General features: G+C 53.5%; 1 protein-coding gene across 1 annotated transcript; it reads right to left on the minus strand.

Annotated features, from left to right (window-relative positions):
• Positions 1-2,822: 2,822 nt before the first annotated feature.
• On the minus strand, positions 2,823-17,098 carry LOC144799928 (uncharacterized). The gene is made up of 2 exons (XM_078671556.1): positions 15,236-17,098; positions 2,823-3,582 (listed from the first exon to the last, which is right to left on the minus strand). Exons 1-2 carry the CDS (start codon positions 16,987-16,989, stop codon positions 3,051-3,053), a joined length of 2,286 nt encoding a protein of 761 aa, XP_078527682.1. The 5' UTR covers positions 16,990-17,098; the 3' UTR covers positions 2,823-3,050.
• Positions 17,099-20,195: the final 3,097 nt, after the last annotated feature.

Below are 20,195 nucleotides of genomic sequence, written 5' to 3' on the forward strand. Positions count from 1 at the left end.
TTACGAATAGCTTCACTTCTTTGCCCCTATGAGCTCTGCTGGCTTCTTGGCATCTTTGACTTCTTGGCGGTAGCATCTAATGTTCCCTTAATGAGCAGATGTTGAGGAGCATGAATGACAGTTGGGCTTGGGAAGCACATTTGTACATAGGCAGGGAGGTATGCGGTTGGTTGGGGGGGGGGGGGGGGGGCAGTGAGTCGTGGATGAAGAGTTGCAGGTGACCCAGTGGTAGTACGTAAGAGCTCCCTATGCGATGAGGCAGCAGCTCATGGAGGGCACTTCAGGTTCAGAGCACAAGGAGCTCTTGGAAGTAGCCCAGCAGGCAGAAGAATCAGTTTGTGGGGCAGCCCAGGCTTGCGATAACCCTATAGGTAGGCCTAAGGAGAACATACCGCAGGAAGAAGCAAGGGCATGGGAAGAAACGGGTAAAGAACGAGGAGGAACAAGAACTGGGAGACAGGAAGCAGCGCATGAGGCAGAAGATAGCCGGCGTGAGCCTCAAAGCGCTGGAGCCAGTCTCAGGACTGGCTTAAATCAAGTGAGAGGCCTGTGCACCTGCTTAATAGAGGTGTCACCAAAGCAAGTGGTTGGCTCTCCAGCGATTGTATAATGTTGGTGCCGCTGCCGTTACCCTTTGCTCAGTAACAAACTTCAGATGGGATCATCCACGTGACAATGGATCCATAAGCAGGGCCACTGGATTTACGCAATTGTGCTGCCAAATTTTAGCATAAATGTAGATTTGCCACATAAACCATCATTAGCCACAATCTGCAGATTTAAACAACTTTTGTTTCTAGCTCAATGGTTCAAAGTTACTAAACATGTGATAACCTGTGTTAACACGCAGTGGAAGGCCCATTGCAAAGCCAGGCTGATCACCTGTCGCTTTGTTAGATTTTGGTGTTAAACTAGTACTGAGGTGCAGCCAATTACAAGTTTAAAAATTAGAAAGGAAGTAATACTATTCTTAAATGTGCCGCATAATCTGCCCTCTACTACTGCAAAACTCCAGTGGCCCCGTCTGTAAACTCGTAATTCACTCAAATAGTAAGACAGAGAATCTAAGGTATGATCAGGACTTGAGCTTCAACAATCCTTTGATACGAGCCATTGACATGCACCAATGAATGGTCATCTGGCCCCGGGTCAGGCAGGCATGACCCCCAGAACCATAAGTCAGTTAAATCTCAGAATCTTCCTAGGCACGGATTAAATCGAGTCTGTTAAATTAATAAGATTCCTAGAACATTAGGACTTTTGGGACAAGGTGCAAAACAAGCAAGTCTTTGTACACTGACCGTCGCAATGAAAGCAAAGAGCAGTGAAAAGCAAAGCCGTGAACTAACAGGAAATAGTGAAACTCAAGAAGGTAGGAGGAGGTTATAGAATTAGACATTCTGGAAAAGGAAAACTAAATATTTTACCCGGGGGCTATGAAGACAGCTCCGGTACCACACTGGGAACGCACCAAATTAAGGCCAGAAGCAGATCATTGATTCCAGCACTCCAGACCTTTAAGGGATAAGACCTAGAAAGGACGGGGATACGATCCTGTGACACTTATTGCAGAGACAGCATCTCTATTCAGCGAAGGCTTCCAAAAGTGAGGCAGACATCCCAACAGCACACCACTGAATGGTGCAAGAAGCAAGGGGGGGGATATCACCTGAGGGGACCCCTCCTATATTTGTCTGAACAGATCAAGTGGAGACCCCCCCCCCCCCGCTATGGAAGATGTTAATGTAAAAGAAGGCAATGGGGTCAGACCTTTGGAAGCAGCAGAGGCTGGAGAATCCTTACAGCCTTCCCCGCCACAAGTGGCTGAATTGGTTTTCGATCTGGACTTGTAGGGGCGGCATCAGCCATTGGGCCCAAGAATACCCTTACATTTTAGTACTGTTGGGGGTTCCTTGGGGGCTGGGCCCAGCAATTCTACTACAGAACCAAGATGATTCAAAGCATAAAGACCGCAGATTCAAACATTGTCATTGGATACATGAGGATGTGTAATCCAAATTGAACTACTTCGTAAAGCAATTAGACACTGAATTAAGCTGATGTTATGCCTAAATTGCAGATTTATAAACGATTGGGTTAAACTCAAACATGTCAAGTTACTAGCTAGCATGTTGTGCCATTCAGTGGCAAACTTGGCCAAAGGTGACTGCCAGTTAGATGTAGCAGGGGTTTAAAGCAGCATTTGCTCACCCAGAATTGCTCTAAAATGACAAATGGGCTGCAATGCCAGAGTGTGCTGCATTAGATGAATTTCCCCAAGAAACTTAATCTTGAATAAAGAAAAGTGAAGTCTTGCTTCGAAGTGGTAGTGCTTCCCCCATCAACCTGTTTCAAGATTTACTTAACCACTGATTAATTCAACGCAGCAATAAGGGGTGTAGCTGTGGCACACTTGATTTAATTGGCTGCTTCACCCTCAATTGTCAATTCACCAATATCCTCAAATCCTGTGGAGTGGACTTTTGTAAATGGCATCAATATTACTACTGCAATGCACTTTTAACAATGGAAAACGGACATCTTCACGTTCTCAGAAGCACCTTCAACACCAGAAGCCTTGGTTTGTGGCGAGCATTTCACCCCGGCTGATGAAGGACAGAACCCAAGTCCCAGATCACCTCCCATGTGCTTGAGCTTTCCAAGCCCTGAAGAGGCGAGAGGTGCCCAAGAGAACTTCACTCGCTCCATCTGTGAGGGGACCGAGTAGCCGCATGCTGCAAATAGGTCATTAACCACATCCATGTAACCTGTCACTCACTCCATGCCCCCTCCCCTCCCACCAAAGAATGAGACATGAATCATTAAAAGTTCACAAATTCTGTATTTGTAATACGACCTCCAGAGACACTGGAGTGCATCATTTAGCCATTTATATAAAAAAAATCCTTCCCTACACATTACAAAACATTAACAGTATTTCAGGAGCCGGGAGAAGTCATCTGTGGAGAGCGCATCACAAACATTACATTTTTCTACCAACATTTCACAGAAACATTCCCAGCCCCATCTTTGTGACAAACTGAACTGAATTAAACGAAGAGGAAGTCCCCTGTGTCCTGGCCGGACTCCTCCATGTCGCGACAGAAAGCCAGGCGGGCTCGGTCGCTGGCAAAGTCCACCTTGACCCTCCAGCCCGAGATCTGGGCGCCCTTGGTCTCCTGCACGGCGGTGACGGCGTCCTCCTTGCGGATGAAGAGCACCAGGGCCCTGCCGCGCAGGCGGTCGTACACCGCCTTGGCCACCTGCCCGAAGCGGCTGAAGCGCTGCATCAGGTACTCCTGGGTCACCTCCAGGGGGAGCCCGTCCAGCCACACGCAGTTGGTGATGATACTCTTGCCAAACTCGGTCTTGACGCGGTGCTTGCCGATCATCTCCCCGTCCAGGGCCTTCCCTGCCCGGCAGACGCAGTACATGTCGCAGAACTCCACGAAGGCGGAGCGGGTGGGCTCCATCTCCTGTGCCCGGCACATCTCCACGTCCAGCACGTCGCCGAAGCGCTCGCAGATGGCGCCCAGCTTCTCAGCCGTGATGGCGCGGTCCAGGTTGCCAATCAGGAGGGTCCTGGAAAGACAAGAAACTGTTAGTTTGGTTTGTTTAAATAGCATTAGTTTTTTTTTTTTTAAACAGCTTCCAGAGAAATGGATTAGAGAAAACTAGTGCATAGATATTCAAACACGTGCCACCAGGTTTGCCTCCCAGTCATTTAATGGCGTCCTTCTGTCCCAGGAGCTGACGCACAGCTGCCTCGCAGCCCCTCTACATTTAACCTAGTCTGCTCTTCTACCAAGAGGTCAGCAAGCAGTGCCAGTGATGAAACCCCAGCGCCATCCCAGGAGGGGAGTTCTAGACTGACATGAAACAGAGGTCATGCCCAAATGCATCAGGCCCAGGACGAGTCTCATTCAAAAGTGGGGTGGGCCAGGCAGGTTTGGATGAAGAGACCAGAGTTGTGTCCAGGACTCAAAACCACAAGATGCGGCCAAGACCTCGCTGCAGTAAGCCTAGGTCCACAGGGGAAAGCCAGAAAGATGGATTGAATTCATGCACAGGTTTAAAGACCAACTCTGAACTACAGGCTGAGGGCCGCACATCAGCCCACATCTGGTTTGGCTAGAGATACAAGAATCCATACTTTTTGTTGCCAGAAACTAACTGCTGAGGACATTTTAAAAGAACGAGGGACCTGCTGAGAAGGCCATTCATTGGACATGAACCATGCCAGGAGTAACAGAGCATGCATTTGAAGCAGGATAGTCGACACTGCGTAGAAACAAGCCGCCTTAAGGCCCCAGTATATCCAACTACGAGGACTTCGCAGGGCCCGGGCGCATTTGTACAGGACAGAAAAGGAACAATTTGCATTGAAATAGGTCTCACATTTAGGGGGTTCATACTCACAAATACGCTACCTATTGCATTACAAATCATTCTTTGTCACACCACCCCCATGCTGCGCTCTCACGTTAATGGAGGCTGCGCCCCTTTCTTCAGACAAGGGGTCTAAAGGGGGCATTGCCAACATTGAAGTGAAACCGCGGCATGGGGGCTTTGACCCCCCCCCAAAAAAACACCACATCTGTCAAGTTGACAAACAAATGCTCTTTATGTGAAGAGCCCCAAGCCACACTTGCACTTTAATCCATCATGAGCTGGAGTCAAACCGCAAACATTAATGCGGATTGCAAAGCTTCCAAGTATCTCCCTCCCCTACACTTCTTGGGACCACTCTCTCTAACCCCGATATCGCTCTCGTAGAACTTTCTATGAACACATACAGGCCATCAAAATCTTTGCAGGACAGCAATTATGAAGCATTCGCATCCAAACAGGGGGAAATTGACCATCAGGACTATCCCCATTTCCAGCAGTCTGATAAACCTACAGATGTTACACTGGATTCTTTATTTCTTGGCTTCCTGACAAAGTGGACGAGCCGAAACACGCGCTGAATTATATTTATATTGGTCAGGTCACAACAGTAACAATGACTTTAATATCCGAATAACCAGTCTACCGTATAATATATAGCTAGGACTGAGGTGGCCATGAATAGGTTAATATGTGCAGATGTATGAAAGGGTGTGAATGTCTGACATACTAATTCAACACTTAGAGCAGCCACCACTCCCCGAAAAAGCGCTTTGCAGTGCTAAATAAATGCAATTACATTATCTTCATTTTATCATAATAAAGAATACATTTGACTAATGTTGCACTATGGGGCTCTTCGTTTGTTACAGTAATCAGCGAGTTCTCAGTAGTTTGTGTACTTTATCCCGGCTTTCTGCAAATATTCTTGCAGCGGGACCCTTTCCCTACATTAACCGCGTCTGGAGCGGAGGGAGTTTTACTTTTGCCATTGTCAAGAGATTTGGAAACCACATAAAAACTGCAATTTAGTGGGTTCACTCAAAAGTGCATTACAAACATGAACGATTGCTAAATACCGACCTCCAGTCAAAACATTTAGATCTGCAGAAAGGCGGCAAAATATGGAAATTGCTAGATTCTAGCCCCTACTATAGTATGAGCCCTGGTCTAATCAGAAAGGCGAATATATTTTATATAAGAGTTGCCATAATCTGACGCTGCACCACGTGGCACACTGGGGGGCAAGTGGATTTCTTTTTTACAGGGCAAGTAAATGTCTGAAGCGACCTGCCTAATGGACGAGATGATATTTTATGAAATTCCACCCCCCGCTTGTTTGCGCTTCTGCCAGTTCACAAAGCAATGACGCCCCCTGGGCTCAGGCTGGCCGAGCCTCAAGGGTCGCTTCGGGACCAGATCAGCCCTCCACCCCACCCCCTTCCTAACACCAAAGGTTCCTGGGCTGATGAGGCATTTGTGGTGCATCACCTCCCAGACACCACCTACAAGCACACTGGACAGTATACGACCAGGCTGTGGAGCCATCCCTCCACCGCCCCCACCCACCCGTCAAACCTAAACTTCGTGGGCAAACAGCTCAACACACACACTGCAAATACACTGGACTAACTACTGGGACATCCATCCTGTACTCCACAAAATATAGCCACATGTGGTGTTGCAGGTTCAGGCACACAGTGCCATCGGTGGGATGTACCACACTACCCTGGAGAGCAGGGGAGGCTGTAGATTCTATCCAAGTGTGCCATTGGGAGATACCATTGCGCCATCTCATTCAGTTGGACATGGGAAAACGCGAGGCCCCCGCAAACACCAACAGCCTTGGAATTAAAATAAGAAATATGTGCGACCCTCAGAAGGCAGGGAGAAAGACAAGGCCGTCTTAACCCCTGAATCCCATAGGGGCAGCCCTCAACGCGCCGCGCCGCACCGCCCTTCAGCCAGGCGCTACACTCTTACAGCACCTACCCGAGGAAAACGAGAAAGGCATTTGTGCACCCCCACCCCGCCACTCACTTCTGAAGTAGGTCGGGGCAGCCCGAGGGAGGTGCTGGACCGACATTAACGTGTCCGACGCGGACCGCTGGGCTCTGAGCAGGATGGGAGCATCAAGCTTTTTTTCTTCCAAATAAAGGAAGGTTTACAAATAAACTGCAGCAATGAAAGCCATCGGACTGTGGGTATCACCAGGTTCAATGTAAGCACAGCTCTCCACCCCCAGGGCTTTTAAAACTCAGTCACCATTTGCAAGGGTCCCACCTACAACCATCCATCCATCCATCTGTCTGGCAGTCTCCTCCTCCGAGCGGCTGTACGTCTGCACAAACTCACAGCCTAGTCTGGCGCAAGCACGAGGCTTCCAAAGACGCATGGCCGGCTCCAGAGCTGTGCCTCGATGACACTTCAGGAGCTGCGCAGACTGACTCGTGGGGGCCAACTTTATCCATTAGATGTGGCTCAAGAAGGAAACCTAGCGGCAGGACACCTGCAGGAGTCCCAGATTCTGAGCATCAGTCAGCTGTCCTAGTAGTACACGGGCAGTCATGTTACTCAAATAAATCAAAGGTGGCAGCATCTGCACTTCTAAACCTGGTCTACACAGGTGGCATTCCACCCAATAGGCAGAGGTTTTCAGTCTAAATAAGGCACAGAGTGCCCCCGAAACCCTGGAACAAATTAAACTAACAAGGCAACAACTTAAGGCACAGTGCCCTCGAAACCCTGGCACAAATAAAACTGAAGGCAACAACTTAAGGCACAGTGCCCTCGAAACCCTGGAACAAACTAAACTAACAAGGCAATAACTTGAGGCACAGTGCCCTCGAAACCCTGGAACAAACTAAACTAACAAGGCAATAACTTGAGGCACAGTGCCCTCGAAACCCTGGAACAAACTAAACTAACAAGGCAATAACTTAAGACAGTGCCCTCGAAACCCTGGCAAAAATAAAACTAAACTAACAAGGCAACAACTTAAGACAGTGCCCCTCGAAACCCTGGCACAAATAAAACTGAACAAGGCAACAACTTAAGACACAGTGCCCTCGAACCTTGGAACAAATAAAACTAACAAGGCCAGGTTTAGCAGTAGGCATGACTTCCCCAGTCACGTGCAGAGGACTTCCTGGGGATTACATCTCAGTTTATGAGGTCTCACCAGCTCACGTGGTACTTGTGTCCCTTCACTTTCTATAGAAAGTCCCCATCGACAAGGAGGTGGATGTCACGAGGACAAGTGCACCAACTGCGAGAGAGTGGGCAGGGCGGTGAGCTCATGCGTCTAGTAATGCACCGTCCCCAATGTCCGAGAATGTAAGGGGGGTTTGAGGTTCTCCTGATGAAAACAGCTCTTGGCAACGTGAAGCGGTTGAACTGGGCTTGTTCAAACCCAGGTTAGAAGCTCTTTTATCAGGGCTTGTTCAAATTAATGACACTTCCCCCCACTCACCCTGAAACGAGTCCACCTTGACCCCCAATCTAAATGTACACGAGCATTACCCTACAACTTGCATCTCAAGATCTAATCAACATTCTTGGCCATCAAAGGGTAGCCAGGAAGGGCAGGAACAAAAATCATGTTTGGGACACGTTTGTAGCAGTCCTGTTGCCCCAATGCACTTGAAGGTTTGGCTCAAATTCATTTTTAGCCTTACAAAGATAAAGTGTACTAGGAAGGCAATCCTCAGCCTTGCGACCCAATTAAAAACCATGATGTTACCGATTTGTTCATCTTCGTCCAATTTGTGGGCTGTGCACCTAAAGTGAAACCAGTGCCTCAATGTTATGGCATCACTGCTGCCTTTCCAGGGGCCCCATCCAAGTTAAGCTTGGGGTTTGCGGATGAATTTTAAGCTTAAACCATTCACTGCTGACAGAGGCCCAAAGACCTTGCTTGGGAAAATCCGATCACCATGCCTAACTGGGGCCGGATGATGGGAGTGCCTGGGGGTACCTGGTACGAGTGCCCTGGGGCTGCTGGCGCATGTATAGTGCCAGCGCCATCACCAGTGGGTGTTCCCTCGTTTGCAGGCGCGTCGCCCTCTGCACCCGCGCCATACTACAGATGAGGGCACCGAGGAACATGAGCTGCCAGGAGGGACTCTGAGGGCACCACTTTTTGGCAGCCCCCCTTCCAGAGGGCTGCCAGAGTGGTGCCCTCAGAGTGCCTCCTGACAGCTCATTAGATGACTCAGGACCCCATAGACTCCCCTTGCAGGCAGTCGGTCTCTGCACTGATCACTGCACACGCGTGCAGTCGGTCTCTGCACACATGTAGTGATCACTGAGCAGCTGTGCCACATCCGCTGCATGTTTCACCTGGGAGCGTCGCATGAACTAGACATGGTTGGACTGACCTGCTTAGCTCTACACTACCATCCTGGCTGGTAGCAAGTTTGTTGATCTGGAAAGCACAGTATGTAAACTTTAAGATATGCCAAGATGAGTACATACACATGCTAGGTGTTGCTATCAACATGCAGGGAAAACAAACACAAGTTCACTCCACTCAAACCATGCACTGCTCCTGCGAGGACCCACGGAACTGGGATGAATCAGTGTTAGGCATTCGCATGCGCACTCCAACTCACACGCAGCCTGAATCAAACTAAGCATTTCCAAGGATCGTGTCCCTGCATTCAGTGCTTCAAAGGTGCAACTTCCTCATCACAAGAAACCCCATGTGCGAGGGACACTACACAAGGCCCCCGGTGAACCTTTTAAAGCACGCCCACGTGAGGCGTGACCAGCCCAGGGCGCCAGCCTGCACCCTCACCCCAGTGAAGGGTTGGCACCAGACCAGACGCAACCAACAGCCTCCCCAAAGCCGGGCATGGCACATTTAGGAGGACCATCTGCCCAGGAACGGCCCCAGAATCTCGATAACCTACAACAAAATCTGCAAAACACTTCCAGACAAAAGGGTGGGATGCATTACATCAAGGGACAGCCATCCATCCTCGACAGTCACGTGACACGACGAGTTGGAAGAGATTATATGCAGACAACCCCCGCCCCCCAAAAGTATACCACTGTCCAGGGAACTATTGGCACCCCAGATAAGAGGGACCCACCCACGATCACTAGTGTTTGATAACCACTTGATTATTTCTGGCGAATGGAGGGACCCACCCACGATCACTAGTGTTTGATAACCACTTAATTATTTCTGGCGAATGGAGGGGGGTGCATACTTGGGGATCCGGCCAGGGGACTGCGGGGGCCTCGGTGAAGGATGCCTGGAAGGGGCAATAATCTCGGGATATTCACCCGCAAGAACTGTTTGGTCAGGGACTGGGGTAGGAAGTGATATCTGGGAATAAAGACAGTCAGTGTGCGTGAATGCCAAGGAGATGCGGGGGAGGGGATTTGGAGGCCCAATAATGATCCGCATTAGTGAACAACAAAGAGTGTGTGCGGGCATCCTGCAGAGGTGTGTGTGTGCCAGCATCATGTGGAGGTGTTTGTGAGATGTGTGCACTAGGGATGTCCTGCAGGGACCAGGAGTGTTTCCAGCAGCCATGTCAGCCAAGACCCCAGATGAAAGACGCCTGCAGCAGTGCGGACCCCGCAGACGCCATCTTACCTCGTCCCACAGCACCTGGGCGAGGCCACTTCGTGCCGGTCGAACAGCAGCTGCTGCAGCCATGGTCACCGCTCCGGGCTGCTGAAGAGGGCGGCGAGCAGCCATGCTGGAGGGGGTCCTGTGTGGGTGATGCTGGGGTACCTCAGTACTTAGGAGCCCACCCCCCCACTCCCGTCAGCCCTAGCTGGATCCGTGTGCACTCGATACAAAGGAAGTGTGCTCCAGACACCTGACCGGTTACCAGATAAAGTCCAAACAGGATCACTGCAAGACGACCATTTTAGAACCATTGAACCTAGGCTAACGCGCGGTCTGTAATGCGATTAACTGACCGGCAGCGTCCATGCGCGACCCTTACCTGGCCAGTGACATCTTTGTAATGTTTGTGATGGTCTTTTGGCAACAGAACTCCCGCTACAGGCCCGATGGGCGTCCACAGCAACGGTCCAAAAAGTCACCGACGTGGTCCTCGGCGCTACGGGTGTGACCGGGAGAGCACTTCTTTAAATGAATGTTAACCCATCTAAACGTCTGGCCAAAGAAAGTAGCTTCTCCCAGGGAAGGTCTTCAGACGCAGGAGATGGTTCCACCTATTAGTGAAAGTGGCTTCTGGGGATGATGTACTTTGCTAGAAATCAAAGCGCCGTGGGGGTTTTGGAAGAAATGCGCGAGCTTCAAGGGTCAACACTCGGAAAGTCAAGTCCGGGCCCTGGTCTGACGGTCAGTTCTATTGAAGAGGGACATTACAGCAGCCTGGTACGAGCCGCGCTATTGCATCTACATTCCCCTAGACTACTTCTAGAAGCCACATTGCAATCTGAGCCTCAAGGAGCCAATAGAGTGCTTTAGGGGGGTCGTAGCACCGACAGTTGCCACTCCCCTGGGGGACCCTCGCCTATCGTAGCCCCGTCCTTGGAAGCCCCCTGCTGTAGGGACGCCCCCCCCCGCTCATTACACTATCAGTGGGGAGTTCGTTTAAACCGTAAACTCGAGCTCTGGACCTCGCTGAAGCAGAGCTCGCCAGGCCAGCCTGGGCGGCAGACAGACAGACGGAATCGGTCGCACCAATGAGATGCCATCAAGCCTTGGTAGAGGCCACAGCAGCGGGGCCTTTGGATACCTAGAAAGAATCAACACGCTCGTATACATCGGACATGCATGTGAAGGCCCCTGGCTGAGGGGCTGCCATTTTGTGAACAGCTATGGACCCCGCTGGGCCCTGGTCCTACACGTGTCCATGGTGTACTGACGAGCTCGGACATACTGAGCTAAAGGCTCAGGAGAGCTTGGGAGAGGAGTTGGCCTAACGGCTAGGGCGCTCGACCTCGGACCTGGGTTCGAGTCTCGGTAACGACGCCAAAACCTGTGATTCTGGGCAAATCACTTAATCTTCCCGTGCCTAAAATGAATGCGTGTCCTCATGTAACGTAACTGGTGCTATGTAAAGCGCTCTGATACCTGATTCGGGTCTAGTTCACGCTATATAAAACTCTGCAAAAAAAGCTGGATATTAAAGCGTTTGACTAGTCACGTCTGCAGTTTCCTTGTTCCAGTTGAACGTTTCCCTAAAGCTTCGCATCCAAAGTGCCATGCCCCAGAGATACCTTCTGGCGGATCTTAGTACTAGAGCTGCTGTGGCCCAAATATACTACTATTTCCAACTCATGGCAAACACTAAACGTGCGCTCCAAGGGAGCCACAGACGCGCCAAGGATGAACTGAGCTCTGAACTCAGCTGTGCCCGGATTTAGGCAACTATGAAGGGAGCGTGCCAGCCGACAGTGGGCACGGGCTGCAGATGCTGGCAGCACTGCCCGAGTCCGCTTCAGGTCACTACATACAGCACACGCTTACTTCAGTCCTACACTTAGTGAGGGTAGCAGGAGACAGCAGGGCAGCCTGGGGATTAATGCTTCAAGTAAGACATAACACTGGTCCGACCTGGGAGGTCGAGCTCGCAGGGCTGGTTACATTTCCTGTGCCAGTGATGGGGAGACGCTAAAAACGGATTTGACCTCTAGATCTCAGGCGAGCGCGTGATTCCAGCAGAGGAAACTCACTCGCGCACCCACCACCCCTGACCACGCGAAACCCACACTGTAGGATGAATCCTATGGTTCTTTAGGTCTTAACGCGGCAGGAACGGAGCAAAACAAGCGAGAAACACCAGGGCTCCATAGTTTCGTAAAGCTGAACCTAGACTGGGCATGGGGGCCTCCAGCAGCCGTTTGGGCACCGTTGTGTTTGTAGCATTCTTACCCAACAATCACTGGAATACCAAGGAATGTTACTCACCTCCATTAACTCAGCATCCTTTCGAAGCCCTAGTGGCAAGTAATAGAAACCGGGGGTCAGGGGTCTCTGCTCGTCACTGAAGGGGGCCAGCTGGGGTACTAGGGTAGAGGGCCATGCAAAGCCAAGCACTGGGAACTGCCACAAGAAGGGGCAACCGAGGGCTTTGGGGGATACATTGCTACAGCTTAAGAGGGCGGGTTGGACGGAGAGCGACGTTCACTGCTGGGGATAGGGTGGCGCACAGGGGGGGGGGGGCTGTGAACCCTGGACAGGTCTGACCATGCATGGAGGTGGATTAGAGCAGAGAACGACAGCAAATAAGCAACTCTTTCCTATATCACTGTGAATAAACATCCCTTACTTTGCATCCATGCCACTTGATCTCAGTATCAAACATGCCCAGAATGGCAGAGGCGAGACCAGTGGATGGCACCCTCAAGCGTACCTCACCACACATGAGGGTGCCAACGGCTCTGCCAATACGACAGACATTACACCTGTCGCACGGGGAGGACTGCACACTGTACTTACTGTTCGATGCCCTCGGGGAGTCGAGGTTCGTTCACTAACCCCCTCCCCCTTAAAGTCACCAGCAGTGTGTGGCTCTTCGCACGTTTCACAAATTTGCAAGGAACCCCTCGATAACCCAACTCGGGCAATAACGCTGCGACCTCAGAAGGCTGATCTGTGAACTGGCGGCTCAACACCCCCCACATTGCACCCTGACGACACCTGGAAATACACTTTACCTAGAACTGAATATTACTCGCGTTGTTGGCCTGGGTATAACCGACTATACCTGTCTTTAAAAGCAGCTGCAGTGGAAAGCACACCTAGAACATCTGAGCGTGAACTACAAGGCAACTCTGGGGCAGCTGTGCGCCTACTGGTCCCAACCCACCAGTCGAACGGGCATTAAGAGCTCCTGTCACTTAAAACAAACCATGAATACTTGTGAGAGTTGACACCAGCTCCAGAGTGTGCACCCACCCCGAAGGTGAGCAAGACCTGCAGGCGTCTAAGGGGACTGGCCGAAACCCACCCGGGTCGGGGACTGCCCTGTCTGTTGAAGGAGCCCTCAGGGCGCACTGGCTAAGCAGGGGGGATGGAAGAGTAGTGACTTGAATCGGATGTGAAAGGCTCCTATGAACCAGAGGTATCTATCCTCTATCAGCCCGATCACTAGAGGGGGCGTTGCGGGCACTGCAGGCGTCTAAGGGGACTCGCGGAGACACGGTAGGGTACTGCCCAACTCTTCAAAGGAGGCGCTGACTAAGCAAAGGGAAGAGTAGTGACTTGAATCGGATGTGAAAGGCTCCTATGAACCAGAGGTATCTATCCTCATCAGATAGGTCACTAGAGGGGGCGTCCCAGGGTCCTCGCCAACACACCAGGGTACGGTACTGCCTTATCTATCAAAGGAGGCCACTAGCCCTCTGGGGCGCGCTGACTAAGCAGGGGGGGATGAAAGAGTAGAGTGACTCGAATCGGATGTGAAAGGCTCCTATGAACCAGAGTTATCTATCCTCTATCAGCCCTATCACTAGGGGGGCGTCTCAGGCCCCTGCAGTCGTCTAAGGGGACTCGCCGAGACACACCAGGGTACGGTACTGCCTTATCTATCAAAGGAGGCAACTAGCCCTCTGGGGCGCGCTGACTAAGCAGGGGGAATGGTAGAGTGGAGTCTAACTTGAATCGGATGTGAAAGGCTCCTATGAACCAGAGGTATCTGTCCTTCATCAGCCCGGTCACTAGAGGGGTCGCCCAGCCCCCCCTGCATCCGTCTAATAGGGACTCGTCGACACACCAGGGTAGGGCACTGCCCCATCTCTTCAAAGGAGGCACTAGCACTCTAGGGCGCGCTGACTAAGCAAAGGGAAGAGTGGAGTCTAACTTGAATCGAATTGGGTATCTATCCTCATCAGCCCGGTCACTAGAGGGGGCGTCCCAGGGTCCTCGCCGACACACCAGGGTACGGTACTAATCTGTCAAAGGAGGCCTCTAGACCTCTGGGGCGCTCTGGCTAAAGCAAGGAGAACGGAAGACTTAGTCCAACTTCATCTGGATTTTTAAGGTTCCTATGTACCGATCACTAGAGGGGGCGTCCCAGGAGCGCTGCCCCTGGCATTGCAGGAGTCTAAGGGGACTCACCGGGGCAGGGGACTGCCCCATCTGTTAAAGGAGGCCTCTAGGGCGCACTGGTCAAAGCATGGAAAATGGAAGAGTTGGTGTGACCTAATCTGGATTTTAAGGCTCCTATGCACCAGAGGTATCTATCCTCCGCCAACACGATCACTAGAGGGGCGACCCAGCCCCCCCCCTGCAGGCGTCTAAGGGAGACACCAGGGTAGGGCACTGCCCCATCTCTTCAAAGGAGGCACTAGCACTCTAGGACGCGCTGACTAAGCAAAGGGAATGGAATAGAGGAGTAAATTAATGTGGACTTTTAAGGCACATATGTACCAGAGGTACATATCCTCAATCAGCACGATCACTAGAGGGGGCGTCCCAGGAGCGCCGCCCTAGGCACTGCAGGCGTCTGAGGGCACCTGCCGAGACATCTGTTAAAGGAGGCCTCTAGGGCGCACAGGCTAAGCAAAGGGGATGGGATGGAATAGAGGAGTGTAAATTAATGTGGATTTTTAAGGCACCTATGTACCAGAGGTTTCTATCCTCCATCAGCACGATCACTAGAGGGGGCGTCCCAGGAGCGCTGCCCCAGGCACTGCAGGCGTCTGAGGGCACCTGCCGAGACACATCTGTTAAAGGAGGCCTCTAGGGCGCACAGGCTAAGGCGTGGAGAATGGAAGAGATGGTGTAACCTAACCTGGATTTTCAAGGCTCCTACCCTCCATCACTAGAGGCACTGCAGCCCTCACCCCCCGCCCCCCCCCCGGAGGCAGCCTGGGCCGCAAGAAAGAAGAAAGGAAGAGAGGTGAGCACCTGCTGGCCCGCGGGTGGAACTCGTCGGTTTTCTCGTCCCAGTCGGTGATGGGCCGCACGCCGCTCTTGGCCTCTCGTCCGATCCAGGGCGTGATCTTGACCAGCCGGCCCAGCAGGTCGTCCCTGCGGCCCTTGATGAGCGCGTCCACCTGGTCCTGCTGGCGGTAGAAGAAGACCAGGGCGTAGCGCTCGTCGCCCTGCCCGTGCACCTCCACCGTGCTCACGTAGCCGTACTTGCGGAACTTCTGGAAGAGGGTCTGCTGCAGCACCTCGTCGGGCACGTCGCCGGGGAAGTTCTGCACCTTCAGCCCGTGGGTCTGCATGGGCTTCTCGGGGGCCCGTGGGCGGCCCTCGGGGCCCTTGAGTGGTGGGGGGGCGGCCCTCGGCCCGGGGGCCATGCCCATGGGGCCCGATGCGGGGTGGCTCATGCCCGGGTGCCGCAGCGGGGATCGGCTGCGGCTCCTCCGCGGGGGCGGCGCCGGGGGCCACTCGCCCCGCCGGCCCTCCAGCTCCTTCTGCCAGTCGGCCCTGCGGCCCAGCAGCTCCTTGTCCCACTCCTTGGACATGTCTGAGCGGCGGGCATCGAACTCGCTGGGCCACTCGGGGCGCCGCGCCTCGGCCTCCTTCACCCAGTCCGCCCGCCGGCCCTCCATGTCCCCCAGCCAGTCCGCCCCGCGCCGGCCCTCAGCCTCCCGCGGCCAGTCGGCCTTGCGGCCCTCCAGATCCCCCCTCAGGCCCTCCGCCTCCCGCGGGTAGTCGCGCCGGGGCTCCGCGTCCCTGGGGAAGTCCGCCCTCCGGCCCTCGATCTCCCGGGCCCGCGGGTCCAGGTCCCTGGGCAGCTCCCGCCGCGCGTCCACCTCCCGGGGCAGCTCCCCCCGCATGAACTCAGCCCGGGGCTCCCTCCCGAACTCGGGGCGCCTGGCCTCCAGCTCCCTCGGATCCACCCGGGGCCGGCCCTCCATCTCCCGGGGGAAGTCCCCGCGCCTGGCCTCCATCTCCCGCGGCAGGTCTCCCCTCGGACGCCCCTCCATCTCCCGCGGGAACTCGCCGCGCCTGCCCTCGATCTCCCGGGGGAAGTCTGCCCTCGGCCGCCCCTCCATCTCTCTGGGGAAGTCCCCGCGGGGCCTACCGTCCATCTCCCGGGGGAAGTCTGCCCTCGGCCTCCCCTCAATCTCCCGGGGAAAGTCGCCCCTCGGCCTCCCCTCCATCTCTCTGGGGAAGTCTCCCCGGGGCCTACCGTCCATCTCTCTGGGGAACTCCCCGCGGGGCCTGCCCTCCATCTCCCTGGGGAAGTCCCCGCGCCGCGGCTCCTCCCGGGGGAACTCTCCGCGGGGCCGGGGCTCGTCGTTCAGCAGGTCGGGCCTGCGCACCTCCACCTCGTGGGCGATGCGGTCTTTGATGTACTCGACCATGTCCCGGATGCCCGGCGGGCCGGGGCGGCCAGGCTCTCTGGGCCCTCGGGGGTCGAAGCGGCCTCGGGGCGGGCTGGGGCTGCGCGGGGGCCCGAAGGGGCGGCCGTGGCCCGGGAAGGGCTCCCTGGCCCCGTCGAAGGGGGGTCCTGGTCTGCCGCGGGGCCCGGGGCCTCCGTTCATTCCGCGGTCGGGGCCTGCTCCACCGCGAAGGGACATGAGCGGCTTGGGCCCGTGGGGCCGGTCCCCGAACCCCATGTCTCGGCCCCGCGGGAAGCGGTCGTCGAAGCCGCGCGGGGGCCGTCCTCCGTCGAAGAAGCCCATGGGCGGTGCGCGGTCTCCCATGGCTGGCTCGGGCGGGGTGAGGTGGGCCGAACGTGCGTGGAGGGGGCGATGCTGCTGCTCCTTGGAAGTCACCCGCTCACGCTGCTGCCTTCCACAAAATGGCCGTCTCTCGACCCGGACGCGCAAGCTCTAAGCCCCCAGCGCGCGCCCCTTCCGGCGGAACTCGTCACTGTGCGCGTGCACTCCGCCCCCAGCGCGAGGGCTTTTTCGAAGAAAAGAATAGTAAAATGTCTCTCTGCGCAGGCGCACCCGCCGAGCGCGAGGCCGATTTCAAAAGAAAACGGGCCGAATAATAGCATTGTGAGCGTGCGCTACCCCCACCGTCCTCGAGACCCTGAAACGTCATTGTGCGCATGCGCACTCCATTATAGCTGCGTGTGTAGAATGTCCCTCGCCTTTTATTTTATTTATTTATTTATTTTTGTTTAATGCCGTTTTTATATAGCGCCAACTTAACAGGTAACACGTTACATTTATACAGTTACAAAGGCACGAGGAGCAAAAAAACAATGGATTTAGGCCCAGACATTGATCAGCATTCTGTCCATCGATTGTTCTTTTTGCTCCTGCCTATCTCAAGCTTCAGCCGGTCCCTGCAGCCCTCAGAAATGACGCTGACACGCAGGCTGGGGACAACACTGGCCCCCCCACCTCCCCACCCCTAACTGGGGGTTGAAATCCCCTCTTCTGCCAGGTTAGAACTGGTTTCAATCACTTTGATTTCCTGAGCACACTCTCCTCGTTGAGATTTCAGCACTCACTGGGACGACCAATCAGAGTCGAACACATTGACTGTCTTAACACACCATGAAAACAGCAATCTCAGTCAATTCTGCACATGGACACAGAGAGCTTAGTCCCCACATACCCAGAGAGCTCAGTCCCCACATGACCCAGAGAGCTCAGTCCCCACATGACCCAGAGAGCTCAGTCCCCACATGACCCAGAGAGCTCAGTCCCCACATGACCCAGAGAGCTGAGTCACCACATGACCCAGAGAGCTGAGTCCCCACATGACCCAGAGAGCTCAGTCCCCACATGACCCAGAGAGCTCAGTCCCCACATGACCCAGAGAGCTCAGTCCCCACATGACCCAGAGAGCTCAGTCACCACATGACCCAGAGAGCTCAGTCCCCACATGACCCAGAGAGCTCAGTCACCACATGACCCAGAGAGCTCAGTCCCCACATGACCCAGAGAGCTCAGTCACCACATGACCCAGAGAGATCAGTCCCCACATGACCCAGAGAGCTGAGTCACCACATGACCCAGAGAGCTGAGTCCCCACATGACCCAGAGAGCTCAGTCCCCACATGACCCAGAGAGCTCAGTCCCCACATGACCCAGAGAGCTCAGTCCCCACATGACCCAGAGAGCTCAGTCACCACATGACCCAGAGAGCTCAGTCACCACATGACCCAGAGAGCTCAGTCCCCACATGACCCATAGCTGCCAAGGTTTCAGATTGCTTAAGTGTGACATTTTCATATTTCAGTGTAATTATGAGTGACATTTGAATAACTATGAGTGACACTTTCGCGCAAGCAAAATCAAGCAATGAAAATGAGGGAAGCATATATAAATATCAGAAATTACACACATCTGAACAACGAGAAACTCTAAGAAGATCTTAAAACTGCTGCAATTGACCTATGGCTTTGCTCACTATTGGTGACTGCTGTAATTTCTACTGTAATGCTCTTTGTCTATCATATATGGCCCAACACTATCGTGTAGTACCAATCATTTATGTGCCTTATATCATCGATTTAATTCCTAAAGCACTCTAACATCTTTCGGTCCCTCTCTCACCAACAGTTCATTTGCTTAATAGTTATGCTCATACCAATGTAGGGTGTCAGGGCACTTCACATCAGACATACATTATACCAACACGATGACTCTTTTGTGGGTACTACAGTCTAGCAAATGTTATTCGTAGCACATCTCTTTGACGGCAGCTGAAGTGTTTAATATAGGTTGTTCATCCATCAAGCAAGCAATATCGTGGGGTGCAACTGAAGTGCTTTGCCGTGTTCACAACCATTCTGTCTTTCAATTTCGATTATCCTGCTGGCCTGAGCCCCCAGTTGCTAATTATATATTTGTGCTCGGATTTCTTGCAGTACACCAGACAGAATGGTTGCAAACACTGCAAAGCACTAAGGCGAAATTGGAAAAAATCCCGCAGTGTCACCTGTGACCTTAGTACTAACACACGCCGGGGCTGACTGAAGGCTGCAGCTGTGCCTGACCATGCGCTGCCATTCATTCGGTAAATCAGACAGGCTGGTGGCACTTACTTTGGCAGTAGTAGTCGCAATGTCCGGAAGAGTGTGGCGCTCTAACAATTGCTTGACATGCGACGCTGTCGCTCTGTAAGGCAGTGGCTGCAGGATCACTTAGACCTCAAGCCACTGTGCTCGCGGTAATTTGGGTTTGCCGGCCGCCTCAATTATAGTCACCCTCCAGGCTCAGCAGGCCAGTGAGTCACGGGGCTGGGCTGTCCAGTCACGGTGACACGCAGACTGTCCTGGTGGTCGCTGCAACCTGGTGGTAGGTCACTCACTCTTCTCGGGCTCCCTTAGGTCTCTGCCATTATTGAATTGAGGAGGCTGATAGCGCACGGCCGCACCGGTGAGAGTTGTGTTTGTGGCAGGCAGCGCGACGCTGCAAGTGCCATATTTGAATAAATGTGTGGAGCCGCGCAAAACACTGGGCAGCTGGCACTCGACTGTCCACTTACTTATTGTTGACTGACCTGCTGCTGCCCAGCTACGATTGTGCAGCACAGACACTGCCTACTGCCATACTGCCAGTGCTGTCTTCATCCATTTTGAGGCATTCTGAGCTCAGGTCAGCTGAGCTGCTCATGATGCGGCCGGACGGTCAGGCCCCCCCCCCCTGCCTGCCTAGTGGCGCCATGATGAGAGGCTGTGAGAGTGAGCAACTGAGGCAGCCTGCACGCTCACTCAGATTCCCTTGCCGACCGTACTAACTTCCTATTCCTGGCGGTCGGTCGTGACGCGGGAGTACCGCACATCCGGATTTAATCCCGGCCCCCTGGTGACACGTCGGTGATCATCATTGGCTGCACTGTATCGGGACTGGCAGACAGAAGTGCAGTACTCGCTACATTTGTAGCGCCGGCTCTCAGAGAGCTGCGCAGTCTGCTGCTGTTAACTGTTTGGGACACAGGCGGCACC

This window comes from Lissotriton helveticus, chromosome 12, assembly GCF_964261635.1.
Source record: "Lissotriton helveticus chromosome 12, aLisHel1.1, whole genome shotgun sequence".
Lineage (NCBI taxonomy): Eukaryota > Metazoa > Chordata > Amphibia > Caudata > Salamandridae > Lissotriton > Lissotriton helveticus.